Source organism: Brettanomyces bruxellensis, chromosome 9, assembly GCF_011074885.1.
Source record: "Brettanomyces bruxellensis chromosome 9, complete sequence".
Taxonomy (NCBI): domain Eukaryota; kingdom Fungi; phylum Ascomycota; class Pichiomycetes; order Pichiales; family Pichiaceae; genus Brettanomyces; species Brettanomyces bruxellensis.
Window position 1 is genome coordinate 292,453 of NC_054690.1, and position 18,466 is coordinate 310,918.

General features: G+C 46.7%; 7 protein-coding genes across 7 annotated transcripts; 5 read left to right on the forward strand and 2 right to left on the reverse strand.

Annotated features, from left to right (window-relative positions):
• Nucleotides 1-109: 109 nt before the first annotated feature.
• Nucleotides 110-1,453, reverse strand: BRETT_002014 (uncharacterized protein; the record flags this gene model as incomplete). Its single annotated transcript, XM_041280552.1, has 1 exon — nucleotides 110-1,453. One exon carries the CDS (start codon nucleotides 1,451-1,453, stop codon nucleotides 110-112), a length of 1,344 nt encoding a protein of 447 aa, XP_041138343.1.
• A 2,359-nt stretch (nucleotides 1,454-3,812) lies between these two features.
• Nucleotides 3,813-3,989, forward strand: BRETT_002015 (uncharacterized protein; the record flags this gene model as incomplete). Its single annotated transcript, XM_041280553.1, has 1 exon — nucleotides 3,813-3,989. The coding sequence occupies one exon, from the start codon at nucleotides 3,813-3,815 to the stop codon at nucleotides 3,987-3,989; it is 177 nt and encodes a 58-aa protein (XP_041138344.1).
• Nucleotides 3,990-5,648: 1,659 nt separating this feature from the next.
• Nucleotides 5,649-5,948, forward strand: BRETT_002016 (uncharacterized protein; the record flags this gene model as incomplete). Its single annotated transcript, XM_041280554.1, has 1 exon — nucleotides 5,649-5,948. The coding sequence occupies one exon, from the start codon at nucleotides 5,649-5,651 to the stop codon at nucleotides 5,946-5,948; it is 300 nt and encodes a 99-aa protein (XP_041138345.1).
• Nucleotides 5,949-6,268: 320 nt separating this feature from the next.
• On the forward strand, nucleotides 6,269-7,465 carry BRETT_002017 (uncharacterized protein; the record flags this gene model as incomplete). The annotated part of the gene is made up of 1 exon (XM_041280555.1): nucleotides 6,269-7,465. One exon carries the CDS (start codon nucleotides 6,269-6,271, stop codon nucleotides 7,463-7,465), a length of 1,197 nt encoding a protein of 398 aa, XP_041138346.1.
• A 1,071-nt stretch (nucleotides 7,466-8,536) lies between these two features.
• BRETT_002018 (uncharacterized protein) lies at nucleotides 8,537-12,964 on the forward strand (the record flags this gene model as incomplete). The annotated part of the gene is made up of 1 exon (XM_041280556.1): nucleotides 8,537-12,964. One exon carries the CDS (start codon nucleotides 8,537-8,539, stop codon nucleotides 12,962-12,964), a length of 4,428 nt encoding a protein of 1,475 aa, XP_041138347.1.
• A 1,695-nt stretch (nucleotides 12,965-14,659) lies between these two features.
• Nucleotides 14,660-15,226, forward strand: BRETT_002019 (uncharacterized protein; the record flags this gene model as incomplete). The annotated part of the gene is made up of 1 exon (XM_041280557.1): nucleotides 14,660-15,226. The coding sequence occupies one exon, from the start codon at nucleotides 14,660-14,662 to the stop codon at nucleotides 15,224-15,226; it is 567 nt and encodes a 188-aa protein (XP_041138348.1).
• Nucleotides 15,227-15,753: 527 nt separating this feature from the next.
• Nucleotides 15,754-17,844, reverse strand: BRETT_002020 (uncharacterized protein; the record flags this gene model as incomplete). The annotated part of the gene is made up of 1 exon (XM_041280558.1): nucleotides 15,754-17,844. The coding sequence occupies one exon, from the start codon at nucleotides 17,842-17,844 to the stop codon at nucleotides 15,754-15,756; it is 2,091 nt and encodes a 696-aa protein (XP_041138349.1).
• Nucleotides 17,845-18,466: the final 622 nt, after the last annotated feature.

The window sequence follows — 18,466 nt, forward strand, 5'->3', positions numbered from 1 at the left end:
GATGTGAATACACGAACCATGTAAGAATAAACATTAACTAAACACAACATACAGAGAAATGGACATTAAAGCGTGCCGTCCATCTCCATCTACAATAAAAGCCAATGACTCAATCTAGCTTCACCTTCTTCGGATCCAACTCTCTATGTGTAAACTTTCTATGACCACCTCCGCCAACATAATCTCCAACGATCTGACCGTGACCCCGCAACTGGTAATAATAGCAGACTAGGCCCTCCAAACCAACAGGACCCCTTGCGTGGATCTTATTGGTGGATATTCCGACTTCTGTGCCAAATCCGTACCGGAAACCGTCAGCAAAACGAGTCGAACAATTCCAATAAACACCCGAAGAGTCAACACCATTCAGGAAAACCTGTGCATGGGGTTCGTTCTCCGTAATAATAGCATCCGTGTGCTTTGAAGAGTGTGTATTAATGTGTTTAACAGCCTCGCTGACGTCAGTAACCGCCTTGACTGCAAGATCGAGTGAAAGAAACTCTCCACGGAAATCTGAGTCTTTGGCAGCAACAAATTTGTCAGGGTATGTCGATTTCAAGTTTCCAGGAACAGAATCGAGGAGTTGTGCCGTCATGTGGAGCGTAACGCCTGCTGAAACAAGCGCCTTGAGCAAGTCCTCATATATTTTAGCGCCAAGAATCTTTTCATTGACAAGAAGAGTCTCGACTGCGTTGCAACCGGCAGGATAGTTGGTTTTGGCATCAACAACAACACGGGAAGCCTTGGCAGGGTCTGCAAACTCGTCTACATAAATGGAACAGATACCTGAGGCATGTCCCAAGACAGGAATCTTGGTTTGGTCTTTAATTGCACGCACAAGCTTATTGGAACCTCTAGGAATAACGAGATCAATGTACTGGTCCTGCTTGAGCAAGTCGGAAACCTCGCTGTGCGTTGCAATAAGCTTTATGGCATCCCCGGGAACCTTGGTCTTCTCTTTGAGCACCTTGTTGATGACATTGGCCATAGCTTTAAAAGTTCCAAGTGACTCTCTTCCTCCCTTAAGAATTGCGGCATTTCCCGACTTAATTGCCAATGCCGTGATGTTTGCGATCACCTCTGGCCTGCTCTCAAAGATCACAAGTAGCACACCAACCGGACACGTGATCCGATACAAGTCTAAACCCTCATCCAACTCCCTGGCTAACGTAACTTTGTTAAGTGGATCTTCGAGGTCTGCAACCTCTTTTATTCCGTCGCACATCGAGTCGAATTTATCGTTTTTTGAGAGATCGAGTCTCTTAATCAATGCCGCACTGGTTTGCGATGCTCTTGCTGCTTCTAGGTCCCTCTCATTTGCCACTAATATCTCCTTCTTTGCATTTATCAGCCCAAGACGAATCTCCTCCAATGCCTGTGATCTTTCCTCGTTACTCAACGTTTTGAGAACCGTTGCTGCATAGTGTGCCTCTTGTGCAATTTGCTCTGCCATTTTTTGCTTGCTTTTGTGGGTATTTGCTGTTTGTATCAACAAGAATTGCACTTAAAGCCCCCTTGTCCATGACCGCAAAGTTGAACTAGAGCTATATTTTTTTACAGTTTTCATTTTTCAGCCTTCCCAATCCGATTGCATCCACACACCGCGGATGACTCAGAGGCGGGGGGAAACTCTGGGCCCAACACATCCGTACACATGAGAGAATACATCTAATTATTACAGTACACACTCAAATGCACACTCAAATGCACACTCAAATGAACACTCAAATGAACACTCAAATGAACTCTCAAGCATATAATTGAGTAAACACGGTTTTGGATGTGAATAAGTGTTGTGTTTGCAATTTAGCTGGTGAGTAAAACAGATAAAAGAGGTAGAAGTTAAGAAAGTAAAAAGCTGCGAACGCCAAACGGTCGATTGACGTGCGGAAATGGACAGCCGGGAATTTTTGGTTTGGGCAGAAAGCAAATAACGGAACAGTTTGCAGATCAAAGGCCGGCAATAGAACGTCGGCGCGTGAGTGCACTAAATGGCAAGGAAACGCGGGCCTAGAAAAAAAAATTGGGAATGAGGAATAACAGAAAAGTCTAGACCTTTTGGCGAGAATATAGAGGGAGAAAAAAAGCCATGAGGATCTTTTGACAAAGACTAGAATGCAAAATTTCTAGCTGTGGCTGGAAAACCGTGGAGCGGGTTTGAAAATGAGGGATCGCATATTTTACTCTGCTTAATTTCAAGGTAGAAATAGGAGGGAAATGGAGGTTAGAGAAATGGAGGGATAGAGAAATAGAGGGATAGAGAAATAGACTAACAGAAATACAGAATATAGAAAATAGAGATAGAGAAATGACTTGCGAATATCAGCGTACACGTTAAAAGAAATAAGGTTAACTAAATAATAAAGAATAGAAGGTAAATAAGCAGAAGGACAATTAGTGAGGAAAGCAATTTACAGTAATTGGAAAAGATGGGCTGAAATAAAGTGGTGTGGGAGATAGAAGGAATGGTGAGAAAAATAAAAATCAGAAAGGAGGGAAAACCGTTAAGGACTAAAAATAGAAGAGCGAAGTAAGAATTAGGGAAAGATAAAGAAGATAGAAAAATGAAAATGAAAATGAAAACGAAAACGAAAACGAAAACGAAAACGAAAACGAAAACGAAATTTTCCGAACGTGACTTATATGAGGGAATGTTAGACGAGATGATTGGATAGCAGATAAAAAGGCGGAAGTAAATATACTCATTAACCGAGGGGTGACAAAAGGCTGGATTAGACAGATGGAAAAGAAGAAAATCTAAACAAAGCACTAAATGTTGAAAGCTGAATAAACAGAGAATGGAAAAGCAGAGTGCAGGATATCAATAGAGTCGATACTGTGTTGAAGAAGATGGATGGTATGGGAGAAACAGAAATGAAAAAAAAAAAATTAAATTAAAATTAAATAGAAAAAAAACATAAATAAATAGAATGATTAAGTTTTGAGTAAAAGTTGAGATGAAATTGAGACCCAGCTTTAACCAGCAACGTGCCAGGATAATTCGAGATAATGGAGGCATAGGAAAAATCCGAATGCGGAATATTTGCTAGCCCGATAAAGCGAATTCTTGAAATTTGAGTCCAGAATCTTAGGTGGGTTTCAATGGCGCTTATCGCTATCAACGCGTGAACCTGGACCCAGAAACGTGCGCAAGGGTGGCGCATCGGCGCAATACTTTGTTTCAAAACTTTGATTTTCCTGTTTATTTACAAGTTTAGGGATTATGTCTGTTTACGCAGAGCTGGGCATACTCATCCTGCTCCGCCATGTGCTTTAAGTTGTAACAACATGCCATCTCTATGGTATCTATAGTGGGTATATTGGTAGCCTAACAGGCGCATGTGCGCCGAGCGCCGTGCGCCCTGTGTCACCACACCAAGACCGCTCTCGCGCCGGCGCCATTCCGCTCCTCGATAAACGCCAAAAAATTAAAGATTAAGAATAAAAATAAATAATGAAATGCTGCGTTCGTGTGCCGCCGCCCCCACGGTAAACAACCCATGCACAGCCTTTGATCGATGCGCCCCATTGTCGCTCCAATTCCCCTTACCATTTTCGCATGCATGGCGACAAAGACTAATCGCAGAAAAATGCAGAAAAAATTTTTTTCCCTACTCAATTTGGTTTGGAGCTTTTGGTATTTCTCTCCGATACTATAAAAGGATCCATTTTTTCCTCCCGTGAAACCAACAGTTGCATGTCGCGTTTTACTTCTACTCGTTCGTACTACTTCTTTTTTCCCTTTATACTCTTTCTCTATCCAAGAATTAATATCTGGTCACTAATTATACAAAACATTCACTATAACAAAAATGCAATTCTCTACTATTGTTCTTTCTTTGGCTGCTTTGTCTGCCGTTGAAGCTGCTAACTCTTCTAACAGCTCAAACACCAGTTCCTCCAGTGTTTCTTCTGCAGGTGCTGCTGTCAACACCTACGGCTCTGTTGCCCTTGGTGCTGCTGCCGCTGCCGCTTTGGCTTTGTTCTAAGCGTGTGATGATTTGGGCGCGTTTGTTTCAAGTTGAGGTTGAGTTGATTGATGGCTTTTGAGTCGAACTTGCATTTTTACTTGCACTTGAGGTGTGGGTATCGATGCAGGGGGCCATCCCAGATGGGGTACATTTTAAGAGCATGAGACTTTTTCGAATCTGGAAAAGCTTCACGAGGGTTGGGGCTTCTTTGTGATGCCCCGTTTAACTCGTTGCTTTCCAGGGTCTCTTTCTTTTTAAACTCTACTTTGTTTCTGTACTGTTTTTGTTAATTCTAGCTAATCGATTGTTTTTGTTAGAGCAGCTTAATATAATATAATTTATTTTTTGGAGCTGGTACTTTCTTAATGCATCTTAAGTTGTAGCCTTAGTATTGGTCTGGTGTCTGGTACTCGTTTTTTTCTTTTGCTTCTGTTATTTTTTGCTTCGCCAGATTTTGCTCTTCCTGTTTTTTTTTTTCCATTTTTTTCTGGACTCTGGGTTTTCCAGTGTTTAACTTTTTCTCAGTCTGCACAAATTTCTCCGGCGTGCCCGCATTCGGTAATTTGCACACTCCCAATTTGGATACAGGGTCAATAAAATTGCTGCGGAAAATTTTCATTCGATTGTGTTAAACTTTTTCGATCTTCTTGCTTATTCGACTCCTTTTTTTAACCTTAATTTACGCATTTCTGGTTTACGGGTGGGGTTGCTTGGACCCATGATTTTTATTTTTATTTTCTTTTTTGCCCTTGGATTGTGGCGCAGCTGGCATCATTTTTTTTGATGGCTCTAATGCAATACCTATACCAATAACCTTCACCTCGTGATCAACACACACTCATATGTGCAGATCACTCGTATTTTTGTGGTTTCACGCTCGGCTTATTTCTGCGTTTTGTACCCCGGCCAACTAGTAAGGGCTGCGCCTCCAACACGGGCAAAACTAAAAAAAAATCGAATGATGCGGATGCAAATGCATTCAAGCGGTTGCTAATAATAGTTATATTACTTACGTCTAGGTCTATATTTATCGATATTTATTGCATTCACAGGATCCTGGATTCGGGAAATCGCGAAAGATGGGCATTGTTACGTGGCTTTAATAAGCATGCATTACGTTTTGAGACGCGCTTGGTTCTTGATTTCCGATTTTTTAATTTTTTTAATTTCCGACTTTTAATATCCGATTTTATCTGATTTGGTGGTTTTGAAATGCTATTTACGTATGCTATGATGTGTATTGGATATGTGGGCAGCATTGGATATGTATTGGATATGGTATTATAAATGATATTAGATGGGATATTAGATGTGGCATTGGTGAAACTAGAAATGATAATGCATGATGTTGGCCTTCTGATCCTTGCTCTTTGGATTGAATATTTTTATTTTTTACTTTTTCGGTATTTTTTTTTTTTTTGCTATTTTTTTGGCATTTTTCACGTGTGTCCGTAGCCTAATCTCACGCATCTTCAGACGCTGTCTAGATCATTTCGGTAAGATAGGAAACGGTTATCGTACAAGACCACTCAGATAATTCCGATTGTGTAGAATTCATTTAGTCAGTTTTGAAAGTTCAAGGGTCTTCGTTGCATATCTTGTCTGCCAGGTGTGAAGTCGGCGCTTATTTGTTAATGGTCACAATATAATAAAACAAGTCACACATAATTCAAAGTGATGTGTCAAACTAGAGGGGACAAACCAGGACTGTCAAAAAAAGCCCCAAGGCTACCGCTGGGGTCTTTGCATAATATAGTGCTGAACCAAAAAGCGAACAAGCCACCAGCAAATGGAAAACTATCAAAGCAGCAGAGATTAATGGAGGAAATATACAAATCAAGGGCAACAAAGCCGCTGGAAAAGCTATATCGTGACAGCAGAGCACAAGAGCAACAATCACTTGAGAGCCAGCAATTGGGGCAGCTGCAAAATAAGCTTGAGGACCTTGATATTGGGGGAAAAAGTGATTCTTTATAGAAGACCATATTTACGAATAGAATTGACGCTTTGTTTTTACGAATGGTATTTCTTAGAATTGGCTGTAGTGGGCTGCAGTTGTATTTGTAGTTACTGTTGTATTTGTAGATTGCATTTGTGGAATGTAGTCATAGTATTGAAGAATGTGCCTTGGGAAAAAAAGAATATGGGATTTGGAGATAAAAACGCGTGAGGTGAAAAAAAAGACGCGCGGTACGATAAGAGATGAGAGATCAGGATTTCCCAAAGATTAAAAGAAGAGAAAAAGGACTGTCAAAAACATCAGAAAGCGTACATAGAGAACATTTGCTGGTAGAACGATGTCGATGGATGCAGATTTGCTTTCGAATGAGGAACTTCTTGGTCTTCATGAAGATGGAACAAACAGAAATGACGATATTAAAACAGAGCAGCAGATTGAAGTGAAGCCGAAACGGAGATACCACAAACTAGATGATGATTTAATGCTTTCGAGCCGCGGACTACCGGAGCTCATCAAGTCGCTGAGCAAGTACAGATTCCGAGGGAAGAAAAGACCGGCGGAGATGAGTTCTTATGAGCGTTACGTGAATAAAAGATACGACAGATCGATCCACTTTGAAAACTTGACGAGACTATTACATGTATACCAGATATGGGGGCACGAGGTGTATCCGAAGTACAAATTCAGGGACTTTACTGGTGTGCTCAACCGGGCAGCTTCCTCTCCGGCTTTAAAGGAGTATAAGCGGTCTGTGATACGGAAAGAAGTGGATGAAAAGTTGAAGATTGAGGCTGAAAAGAACGACGCGTATGCACAGCACTTGGGTGAGGAGCCTAACGCGTTAACATCAGCAACACGTGCTACGAGTAGCGAGCCGGAAGAGTCTGCAACGGCGAATGATGTGTCTTCTGGATTATTTGTTGGAGAAGATGCTGGAATGGAGCCAAGTCAGATGGATTGGGAAGATGAGCCGTTATATAGCGTTGCAAATAGATACGAGGAGCAAAATGAGAAAGAGAGGCGGTCGGATGCGGACTTTATGGAGCAAATAGGGAAGGATATGGCACATGTTGGTGAGCTTAGTGGTGCGGGTGAGGGAGATAAGGAAGAAAGGGGTACTGAAAAGAGTGAAAAAAGTGAAAAGAGTGAAAAGAGTGACGAAAGTAGAGAAGAAAAAAGTGAAAAGAGTGAAAAGAGTGACGAAAGTAGAGAAGAAAAAAGTGATAAAAAGAATGACGAAAGTAAAGAAGAAAAAAGTGATAAAAAGAATGACGAAAGTAAAGAAGAAAAGAACCATGAAAAAGACGATGACGATATTCTTGGTATCCTATTAAGTGATGACGAGAGAGATGAAGACACACAGATGAAGGTTGGAAACACATCATTGATTGCAGAGAAAGATGCGGATCTCAAACGAATTGATGAGGATAATGAGGCGGAAGAGACGAAGAGTGAGAAAAAAGAGAAGCAGGGTAATGCGAATGAAGACGAGGACAGCTACATGGATAATATTATGCATGAGATGGGGATATGAGGACAGGGAAGAGTACTGGGATGATAATGTGTATGTATATATGATTAATGGTTAGGAAAGTATGAGATGCGTGTAGTGGAAGGAGAAGGAATGTGGATAAAGTGTGGGTGAGAGTAAAGGAAGTGAGTAAGGAAGTAGGAAGAAGTAGAGCAGGAAGTAAGGAGATAGAGTAGAGAGAGACAGATAATACAAAGCAAGCAAAAAGAACGTAGAGTAAGAAAGTAGTAAGTTAATTGTAGTGAGGTAAGCAAGCTGAAGAAGTAAGTAGTAAAGTAAAATACAGTAAATCCTTGCCAATTTGGATATGAGACGGGAAGTACTTTCGAGATAATGCATTTGGACAAACCAAAGAGGCATTTCTAGTGAAGTTTTGAGGAAGTATGAATGAATATTGGGAGGATATCTGACGAGATACCGAAGATAAGGTTTATTGATGAGGATCGACATTTGTGATCCAAAGAAGTATTATGATTTACCATGAACCAGACACCGAAAGAAGAAAATGCTGTTGATTGAACAGAAAATAGGGTGAGGAAGTAGGTAATGGGATGAAGTGAACAAAGTAGGGTAAATAACGAGGTAGAGTAAGAAAGTAGGTAAGGATTTGAAGTAAAGTGAGAAGTAGAATAAGAAAGTGGTAGGAAGGATTTGAAGTAAAGAAAGGAAGTAGAGTAAATAAAGAAGTGGGTAAGAAAGAAGTAGATAAATAAAGAAGTAGGTAAGAAAGTAGTAGGTAAATAAAGAAGTAGGTAAGAAAGTAGTAGGTAAATAAAGAAGTAGGTAAGAAAGTAGTAGGTAAGAAAGTAGTAATAAATAAAGTAGTAGGTAAGAAAGTAGTAATAAATAAAGTAGTAGGTAAGAAAGTAGTAATAAATAAAGATATACAGTAAACGAGGTAGGCAAGCTAATCCTCGCACGATTGCATAAAAAAAAATTTCGCGAAAACGCGCGACTGGCATTTTGGAAATTAGAAAAATGCTTTCGCCTCAGACATAACCAGCAGCAGCGACCAAAGAACAACACAACGGAGGCAAGAGCATCCTAGAATCACGAACACGATACTTGAGCAAGATGCCGAAAAGAAGGCAAGGTGTTTGGAAAGACAGCGAGGAAGAGGACGAGGAATATAAAGCAGCAAGTGCAGGAAGCAGCGAATCGGACGGGGAATCGGAAAGATCGTTCGAGAAAGAGGTAGAACAGGAGGAAAAGAAGGCGGAGCAGGAGAAAAGAAGGCGGCAGGTTGAGCAGAAGAGGCAGCAGAAGGCCGAGCAGCGGAAATCCGAGGAGCAGGCCTCGCCTCGGCGGACCAGGCACAGAAAGAAGATCAATTACAACGAAGATGCATTGATGAGAGATCTGGACGAGGAGATCGACGAGGAGGAAGAGGAGGTGGACGGCGGGGTGCGGAAGCGCCGCAAGGTGGGCAGCGGGATGTCAGGAAGCGGCAGTGAGGCAACGGAGGACGAGAAAGCTGGAAATTCCAGCGGGGAAAAGCATGCAGTGAAAAATTCTAGTGACAGCGACTTTGTGCCCGACATGGAGGAGCACGAGGAGCCCGCAGATGCGGATTTCGTGGTTTCAGACTCGGACTCGGTGACCGGGGGCCGGCGGCGGCGGAGAAGAAGCCAGAAGCCGCAGTTTGTGGTGAAAGACGACGAGGAAACCGAGGAGGACGGGGAATTCGATCCTGACAGCAGCCTGGTGGCCCACCGGGGGCGACCACGGGGCAGCAGGGGGCTTCGGCGGCGTGGCCGGCCGCGGATCCACCGGGAGGAGGAGGAGGATGAGGGGGGAAAAAGCGAAAATAGTGAAAAAGATGGGAAAAACGACCGCGACGAGCCCAAAACATTGGAGGAGGAATTGCAGTCGCTCAAAGAGGAAAACGAGGAGAACGGGCTCCCGAACGGGGAGGGCGAGGGGGAAGGCGAGGGGACACCCGTGCACCGGCACTTACGCCGGCGCAAGCAGGTCAACTACACGCTGCCGCCGCCAGTTTTGACGGATGCGCAGATCGAGCAGATGGATGCGGCTGCGCGCGGCGCCCTGGCGCACGACTCCCCACGCCGTAGGGCTGGGCGCTACGGCGGCGGCTCCATGTACGGCAGCTTCCACTCAGCGCAGGGGGTGCGCAGGCTCTTTCCCACTGCGGGGCCTTTTGGCGGCAGCGAGGTGCATGCGTTATACGGGCAGGCGCCGGCGCCGGCGTCGGAGTCCGAGGATAGTGATGCTACAGCACCAATTCCCGCAGCAGCGAGCGCAGTGCCAAGCGCAGGCGCACCTGCAGGCGCGGTGGGCGCACCCCCTTCATCCTCCTCTTCTGACAGCGAGGTCGAGGCGCTCGTGGCCGAGGCCGACCGGCGCTTAGGCGCCTCCCGCACAGGCGCAGGCCGCACTGGCGCATGGCGCACAACCGTCCAGGAGGGCAGCGCAGCGCCCCGCAGAGGCCGCAAATCAACCCTCGCCGATACTGACCCGCTCGGCGGCGGCGCGTCGATCGACTTCTCCTGCGTCGGCGGCCTTGACCGCTACATCTCGCAGCTCAAAGAGATGATTACGCTTCCGCTCCTGTACCCGGAGTTGTATTCCCGGTTCCAGATCTCTCCCCCGCGCGGAGTATTGTTTCATGGCCCGCCGGGTACCGGAAAAACTCTCATGGCGCGCGCATTGGCGTCGTCGTGCAGCGCAGAGGGGCGCAAGATCACATTCTTCATGCGCAAGGGCTCAGATTGCCTCTCGAAGTGGGTCGGTGAGGCGGAGCGCAACTTAAGGTTGCTTTTCCAGGAGGCGGAGAAAAAACAGCCAAGCATTATCTTCTTTGATGAGATCGACGGGTTGGCGCCCGTGCGCTCGTCCAAACAGGAGCAGATCCACGCGTCGATCGTCTCGACGCTATTGGCGCTCATGGACGGCATTGACAACCGCGGCCAGGTTGTTGTGATAGGCGCCACGAATCGGCCGGATGCGGTTGACCCTGCGCTCCGGCGCCCTGGGCGCTTTGACCGCGAGTTTTACTTCCCATTGCCGGATCTGGACTCGCGTGCGCAGATCATCCGCATCCACACCAAGGGGTGGGCGCATGCACCAGACGCTGCGTTCACGCGCCTGCTTGCGCGCATGACGCGCGGCTACGGCGGCGCAGACTTGAAGGCGCTCTGCGCGGAGAGCGCGCTCAACGCCATCCAGCGCACCTACCCGCAGATCTACGGCTCGCGCCGGCGCTTGGTGGTGGACGCGTCCCAGGTGCGGGTCTCTGCCGCCGACTTTGCGCGTGCTCTCCGCCGCATCGTGCCGTCCAGCGCAAGGCCTTCTGGCGGCGCAGCCACGGGCGGTATTGTAGGCACGGGTGGTGGTGAGGCTGGAACGCTGGGTGCGGTGGGCGCAGGTAGTGTGGATAGCGCAGATGGCACAGATGGCGCGCTCATGGCGGCGCTGGGACAGCCGCCCTCCGCCATCCTTCTTGCGGACCAAATATCTGTGCTCCGCGCACTGGTGCAGCGCCTCGTGCCCTGCGCAAAACAGCTCTCGGCGCTAGAAGAGGCGCGCTACGTCGATTTCGGCGCACGCATGCCAGACGGCGGCTTTCAAATGCAGCAGGCCGTGCGGCAGCTGGACCAGGCGCGCGTGTTCCGCCCGCGCATAGTCGTGTGCGGATTGCCGGGCCAGGCGCAGCGCCAGGTGTGCGAAAGTGTGCTTTCAGCGCTAGAGGGCCTCGTCGTGCAAAAGCTCGACTTCGCGCGTCTTTACAGCGACGCGTCGATCGTCCCGGAAACTGCCGCCGTGCGCGTTTTCCAGGAGTTGCGCGCGCACGAGCCCGCAGTGTTGTTTGTGCCGGATATTCTCGGCTTCTTGGACGGGTGCGCCGTATCTGTGCGCTCGACGATTGCCAGCATGGTGCGCGCACTGCCTGCGCGGGCGAAGGTGCTGATTTTGGCAACCATCGAGGACTGCGCGCAGTATGCGGCATCGCAGCGCGCATACGACGAGCAGCTGCGCTTGGTGTTTGGGATTGAGAGTGTTAGCGCCAGTACAAGTGCCAGCGCCAGCGCCGTCTCCCTGCGCATTGCCGACCCTACGTCCAGCGCCCGGCGCCAGTTCTTCCGCCGCGTCTGGGACGCCTTGCGGCTGTCACCCGTGGACTACAACGACGTGGCGATCCGCCCGAAGCGCGTGCTTGCGCAGTTGCCTGTGGCGGCTGGTGCAGATGCGGATGGCGCAGGCGGCGCAGAGAGCGCAGCAGCGCAGGCGAAGAGAGAGGCGCGGCGGAGTGCGCGGCGGCGCAAGCTGCGTGCGCGCAGCGACCTGCGGTTGAAAAACACCCTCAAAGTCCGTCTCTCTCGTCTCATGGACACCTTCAAGACCAGGTACAAGCGGTTCCGCCGCCCCGTCGTCGACGACGCGTATCTCGTTCATTTGTTCGAGCAGGCGCCGGATCCAGCGGCCGCATACCAAAAAAGTGGCGATATGATCGTGGAGGTGGCCACAGGCAAGAAGTTCTACAACATGGACTTGGAGGTGATCGAGGAACGGCTCTGGAATGGGTTCTACAGCGAGCCGCGGCAGTTCCTGCGGGATCTGGACTTGATCGTGCGCGATGCCAAGGAGTTGGGCGAGCGCGACCGCATTTGGAAGGCCAACGAGATGTATGCGAATGCGGAGGTGGGTGTTGAGGATATGGAGATGGCGCAGCCGAAGCTTGCGAAGGAGTGGAAGGAGTTGTACCGGCGTGAGCGTCGGCGTGCGCAGGAGAGCGCGGATGCAAATGTGCAGCCTCAAGACGCAGACGTGCAGCATCGCGATGACGCAGCGCATGCAGGTACCGCTGCAGGAAACATCGTCACTTCCGTCGTCAGCTCCTCTGGCCCACAGATGCAGGCCCAGGCACAATTGCAGACCGGGGTGCCTTCACAGCAGCATGGAGAACTCGAAGATGCCGAAATGAGGCAGGACGACCGCGATATGACGCAGGTTGAACTGCCTGGAAACCCTAGAAAGGACGGAAGTGAGATTGTTGGTGGAGGAGACAGGTCTAAAGAGGATGGATTAAATGAGCATGTGGAGAAGAGCGAGGTGAATCAGAAGGAGGAGATTGTTCAGAAGAAAGAGATTGTTCAGAAAGAAGAGATTGTTCAGAAGGAGACTGTTCAGAAAGAGATTGTTCAGAAAGAGATTGTTCAGAAAGAGACTCATCAGAAAGAGATTGTTCAGAAAGAGACTCATCAGAAAGAGATTCCTCAGAAAGAAGAGAATGGTCAACAAAATGACAACCTCAACATTCAAAATGCCCTCGTTCTTGATCAAAACATCCCAGATACCGTCTCTTTGGATTCAGACAAAGTCGAAAATCTCCAAAACGAGCTCTTGAGCAAAACTGAAGGTGCTAGAGCTGAATCTTTGGAAAGTATATTCAGCCGCCTCATCCAGATCGTTTGGGATAACAGACTTGAAACCGACAAGTCACGTGCCATCTCCCAAATGGACGCCTTGATTGGCTCTTTGTAAGCTGCATTTGTATATGATAAATTTATTGTACAGTGACCATAGTATTTGTAGCTTACAGCTTTAATGCTCAAGGTGTAGTATTTTCTTATTGGTTTCGAGTGACTAGTATATTAAAAGAAAAAGAACATATTGTCATTTTGACTTATATCATTTCTTGATTTAATTTGTCTGTGACTAGATATCACTACTTCATTTACTCTATCAAATTACTTAATTTACAGATTCATTCATTAATTTAGTCCATCAGGCTCACTTAATTTACTCGTTTATTCAAGTGGACTTAATTCACTGGGTTATTCAAGTGGATTCAATTTACTGATTGGGAAGGCATGCACCTACACCTTTAATCCTTATGTAGGGTATCTGGACAGATAGCAAAGTGGGCTTTTATAGATGCCACTACTGAAAAATCAATTACCCAGGCTTTATTTCACATTCATCTAATTCTTTCCTTGCATCTTTGCTATTCGTATAGTAATTGCATCACTTAAAATTATCTCGTTGCTCTCGAAAGTATACTAGTTGAAATTAATGAATGTTCAGCGAATTTGACAGCAATTGGATTGCAAAATTGTACAAAATTAAGTGAATTCAGAAAGAAAGTTTCATTTAATATCTCTAAGCCATTGAGTGAGCAAAGACAGGAACGAGTTTAATGAATGCAATGCGTTTGGTTGCCATTTCTTTTCTAAACCGAGTAAAGGATTGCAAGAATTCTAGGAAAGACTAAGAAATAAGCAGTATAAGCAATAAGTCCTATCACCTAACTCATTTTAAATTCATTTCTACGCGAGTTAGCATTCCTTTATGCATTTAATAATAGCGTAGCAGTTTGGTCGTCTTCATATTTTCTGGCTAAAGCTCTTTTGATAAGCTGCATTCTAATAAGGAAACACTCACAAGGTAGGCCGAATTTCTTAATGTTTTGAAAAGAATAATTTACATGAACCCGGTTTAAGAAGGACTTAAATCCTTAAAGTTAGTGTTACTAGATTAGTATAGCAGTTTGATATTTATTGTAGTACATAACTTGTACACATTATTATGTATAGATACAAGAGAATATCTCATCTTTATATAGTTATTCTTTTTCTTATACACAGCGTAGACAAAAGATCTTGTTCTACTTAGAACCTTATTGTTCCAACCTTATTTTGTTTTAAACAAATTTCTAATTTTTTATCTGTGTTTAAATATTGCAGTTAAAGTACCGTATTTAGTATAGTATTTCATCTCTACTGTAGTATATAAAAATGTGCTTTTTATGTATGCACATGAGAAATGCTTTCGCCATATAGATGCAGTTTCTCCTTATACATCCGGATTGCATTCTTGTTATCGAAAATTACATTATCACAAAATTATTGCTTTGACATCAAATTATGCTCACACTACGATTTTTTGATAAATCTTTGACAATTTCTATACACAGGCTATATACTGTCAAAAATACATTAAGCCTGGTAATACCTAAGGAGTGCACCAACGGCTTTATAAAAGACCATGCTTTCTTCCCTCAAGAAATCCTTTCTTCTGATATCAAGACGCTAGCGGAATTTCCCTAACAGGAATTTTTTTCATCTCAAAATTTTCACTCGGTGTACAGGTGCAAACGGATCACATGTATATGTTTTCCAGACCACGCACAACCACAATTCGTGTTAACCTTTCTCCAAAACATCCATAATATCAGTGATGTCGAAACGAAAAGAGATAAAGGAAAAGGAGCAGCTTCAGGCGCAGTTTCGGCTTTCATTGTCGAGAGTCGACTCCAGAATAGAGAGTTGGTTACATGAGACCAAAGATGCATCAAAAGACAAAGTCCAGGCAGATCGGGCGGCAAAAGACCGCAAATTGTTTGAATCGTTGCCGATTATTGGGCCTGGGAAGGGTCTTAGTATAGCAGATAGTGCTGGAACGGAGAAGAATGGGTCTGGATCCGAGGATGAGAGCATGAGAATCGGAGATTTTGTCAAAGGTGACGGAAAGAGAAATAAAGCGATTCAAAATAGAATACGAGGGATCAAACGGAGACGGGAGGACAGTCCAAGCATGCGAGCGTTACGTAATAAGCTGCGTGACACGAAGAGAGAGCAAATAAAGAGAGGGATCAGCGAAAGAGACGGTAAAAGTCGAAAATATGGAATTCGCCAAGAAACGGGTGGGAAAGATGGAAGTGAGAGTAGTAGTGAAAGTGAGGAAGAGAAGGATGATATGGCATACAGTGCGAAGAAAGTCAACAGAGGAAAACGGCCGTTTTGAGAAGAAGGGATGGTGTGCATGCATGAATTAGAATGATGCATAAAGCAATGTACAATAATACAGAAAAAAGGCAAGAAGATGTAAAATAAATGAAACTAATGTAAATCATTATTAACACAGTTTAGCTTAGCAGAGCAGAACGTAGAGAAGTGAAGCCCGAAAGGGAAAATGAAGATGGAAAGAATAACAGAAGAAAAGAACATGACAATGCAGTGAGCTGAAAAAAGGAGAATGAAGATGGTATACACAGAGCTTGATGTAAAAGGAATAACAGCGAATAATAATGGCAAAATAGTAATAACACAATCAATCAACGGAAAGGTATGAAGGGAGGAAAAATGGAAATGGAAATGGAAATGGAAAATGAAAAAAAAAAGATAAAATGAAAGGGAAATGAAAAGGCAAAACATGGCAAGACAAGACAAGACAAGACAAGACAAGATAAGAACTGAATCAGGAAAAGCATCAAACAAGCATGATAATTTTTTTTGAATTTTTTTTTGAGCAAAGTCTAAGAATCATGATAATCATTTTTTGGAAACGTCAATTGCAGAGCGTTTCTCCACCTTTATGGAGGCCCTTGAATGCACCAAGTCATTGACGCTGACGCGCTCTGGAATCGATGCTGCACCTTTGCATTCCGCATTTAAAATATTGTGGATCGAAGCTTTTCCCGGAATCGCGCCCACCGACGTGGCCGTCGACGAGATCGAGTTCCCCTCGTTGCTAAAAAGGGAGTCTCTTGTTGTGGAGACGGATGAGGAAAGCGATGATTTCAGCGTGTGCGCTAGCGCACCACCTGCGCCGGGTCCGCGCTGAGCTGAAGGCGCCTGCGGCACGTGCTGCGTGCGGCTTCTCGGCGATATTTCTTGCTGCTCACCGCGCACATGCCCCAGCGCATGCTGTTGCTCTCTCAATGCCGTCTCCAGATGCTGCTGAAGCTGCTTTTGAGGTATGCTCTGTTGCTGCAGCGGTGGCGCTGCGCACTGCTGCGCATACTTTTGCATTGCCACTCTTTGTGCATACATGTCTGCGCCAACCGCCATCGATGCGCTGCGGTCCGCCACAGCCGCAGCCGCAGACCCATAGTACTGCGCGCCAGCTGGGTATTGGATGTATTGATCACTGTTGTGCGCCTGCAGCTCCGAAAGGCTGTGCCGGGGTCCGTAATAGGAAACCGCCAGCGCAGCCGCCTGCGCAGGTGAGAATGTCACTGGCGGAACGGGCGGCGCAGCGTACGGATCCACTATAAGAGATGGATATCTTCTGCGCGCAAGCGGGCGGAAGGAGAACGAGGCGTTGTCTCCAGGCAGCAGTTGCTGGGGAGGGGTTCCCTGGCGCTGCGCAGGTGGCGCTGCGCCCTGTGCTGCCTGTTGCAGTGGATACCCCTGCGCTGGGATGAACTGTTGCGGAATTCCGCCGTAAGCGGCGGGCGGCATGAATTGCGGAACCATAATAGATGCGCCCGCAGGCGAAACGGACGCTGCGGCAACTGCGGCGGCCGCCTGGTGCGCTGCATGCGCAACGTTCGATGCGGAGCGCGACGCCGTCGGCCGCCGCCGAATCATGTACAGCGTGTCCTGGCCACCTTTTCTAAACTTGCTTGTTGAATGGCGGAACTCCCAGATTGGGCGCGGTGTCTTCTGTTGCTCTTTTTTGTCTTGCGCATCCTGCTTTTTGTCTGCACTGTCCTCCTTTGCGCTGTTGGTGGCGGTGGCGCTAGCGCTGTCACCCTGCGCACTTGCGCCCGACTCCCTACGTGGAGGCGCCGGCGGTGGCGAGCTGTCGCACACTTTGTGGAACCCATACATGTGGAGTTGCCGAACAAAGGAGGCGACATTTCCATGCTTAAAATAGCCGGTAAGCGAGCGCGCAAACTCAGAGCCGGGAAGCAGCGCAAAGGTCGAGTAATCGCCCTCGTCCAATCTGCTCCACCAGATTAGATGGGACAGTTTGGGGTCTTGCAGCATTGCATATAGTTTTGCGACGAATGCGCTGACCTTGTGGTGGGGGTGCGCTTTTGCGCCCTGCGGCAGCGGCTGTAGCGGCTTCGAGGTTGCGCTCTGCGACAATGAGCGCTGGCTCAAGGACTCGTACGATTCTGTGCGCGAGCGCATCGAGGGCAAGCAGTCTTCATCCATGGAGATGGCGCTGACTGCGCTGCCGGTGCGCGAGGTCACAGTTGCGGCGGTTGCGGAGGATACGGTATGCGCATCTGGCATGGATGACGGCCGCTTGGTTAGCAACGGCTGGTCATAGCGCGTATGCGCAAACGAACCCGCGTGTGCGCTGAGGGTAGACAGGCGCTTAGGCGCTCTGTGCGGTGTGGGCGACGCAATTGCGTTTGCGGGTATCCTGGCGTATGGCGCGTTGGGATACATGGCGCCAGGATACATGGGCTGCCGGCCCACTGGCGGCAGCGGCGCATATGGCGGGTAGCCGAGGTAGAGTGGCTGCGGTTGCGGTTGTTGTTGCTGCGCTATCTGCTGCGCTTGGCGGAGTTGCTGCTCGGCCTGGATTTGTGCCTGCGCTTCAACCTGCGCCTGTGCTTGGGCCCGCACCTGCGCCTGCTGAATCTGTGCGGCCTGCTCCTGGGATTGATATGGATCGAATTGCATGTCGGACGATTTTTTTTCAATTTTGTTTCTGGTAAATGTGCGGGGTGCCTTTTATTGCGAGATGAAATGAGTGATCGAGCAACTGGTGGGTTGAAAAAAAAAAATAAAAAAATAGAATAGAATAAAAAATAATTTCAAGATATTCAAAGAAAAAAAAAGTTGAACAATAAACGAGGTGGTGATAATAAAGCCTGAAATGAAACGATGTGCTCGTAAGATACAGTAAAGGCCAAAGTTCAAATTTAAAACGGAACCTTCACCAATAAAATACCCGTCCAGCACTTGTGTCAGGCTCCCTTTTGATATTTTAGTCTTTTGAAGAGAAGATGAATCAACACTCCACAATATATGCAAAGATAAAGTCAAGACGAGGTAAATGTGAAAAAATAGAAACTAGTTGTAACAAGATAAGGATGATACCAACTCGGTAGGCAAAACTTCGAAACCAACGTGTGTTGCAGCCAGCCAAATATATCCAAATACAAGCAGGAATAGGACAAGTTCTGATTGTAGGTGAGAAACAGAAAAATCCTTCTTCTGAAAGTTGGAGGTTGGCTTAATCAGGTGTGTTTATTTCGATATGCGGTGGTTAAGAAGATCTGGAATAGAATTCAACTGAGGA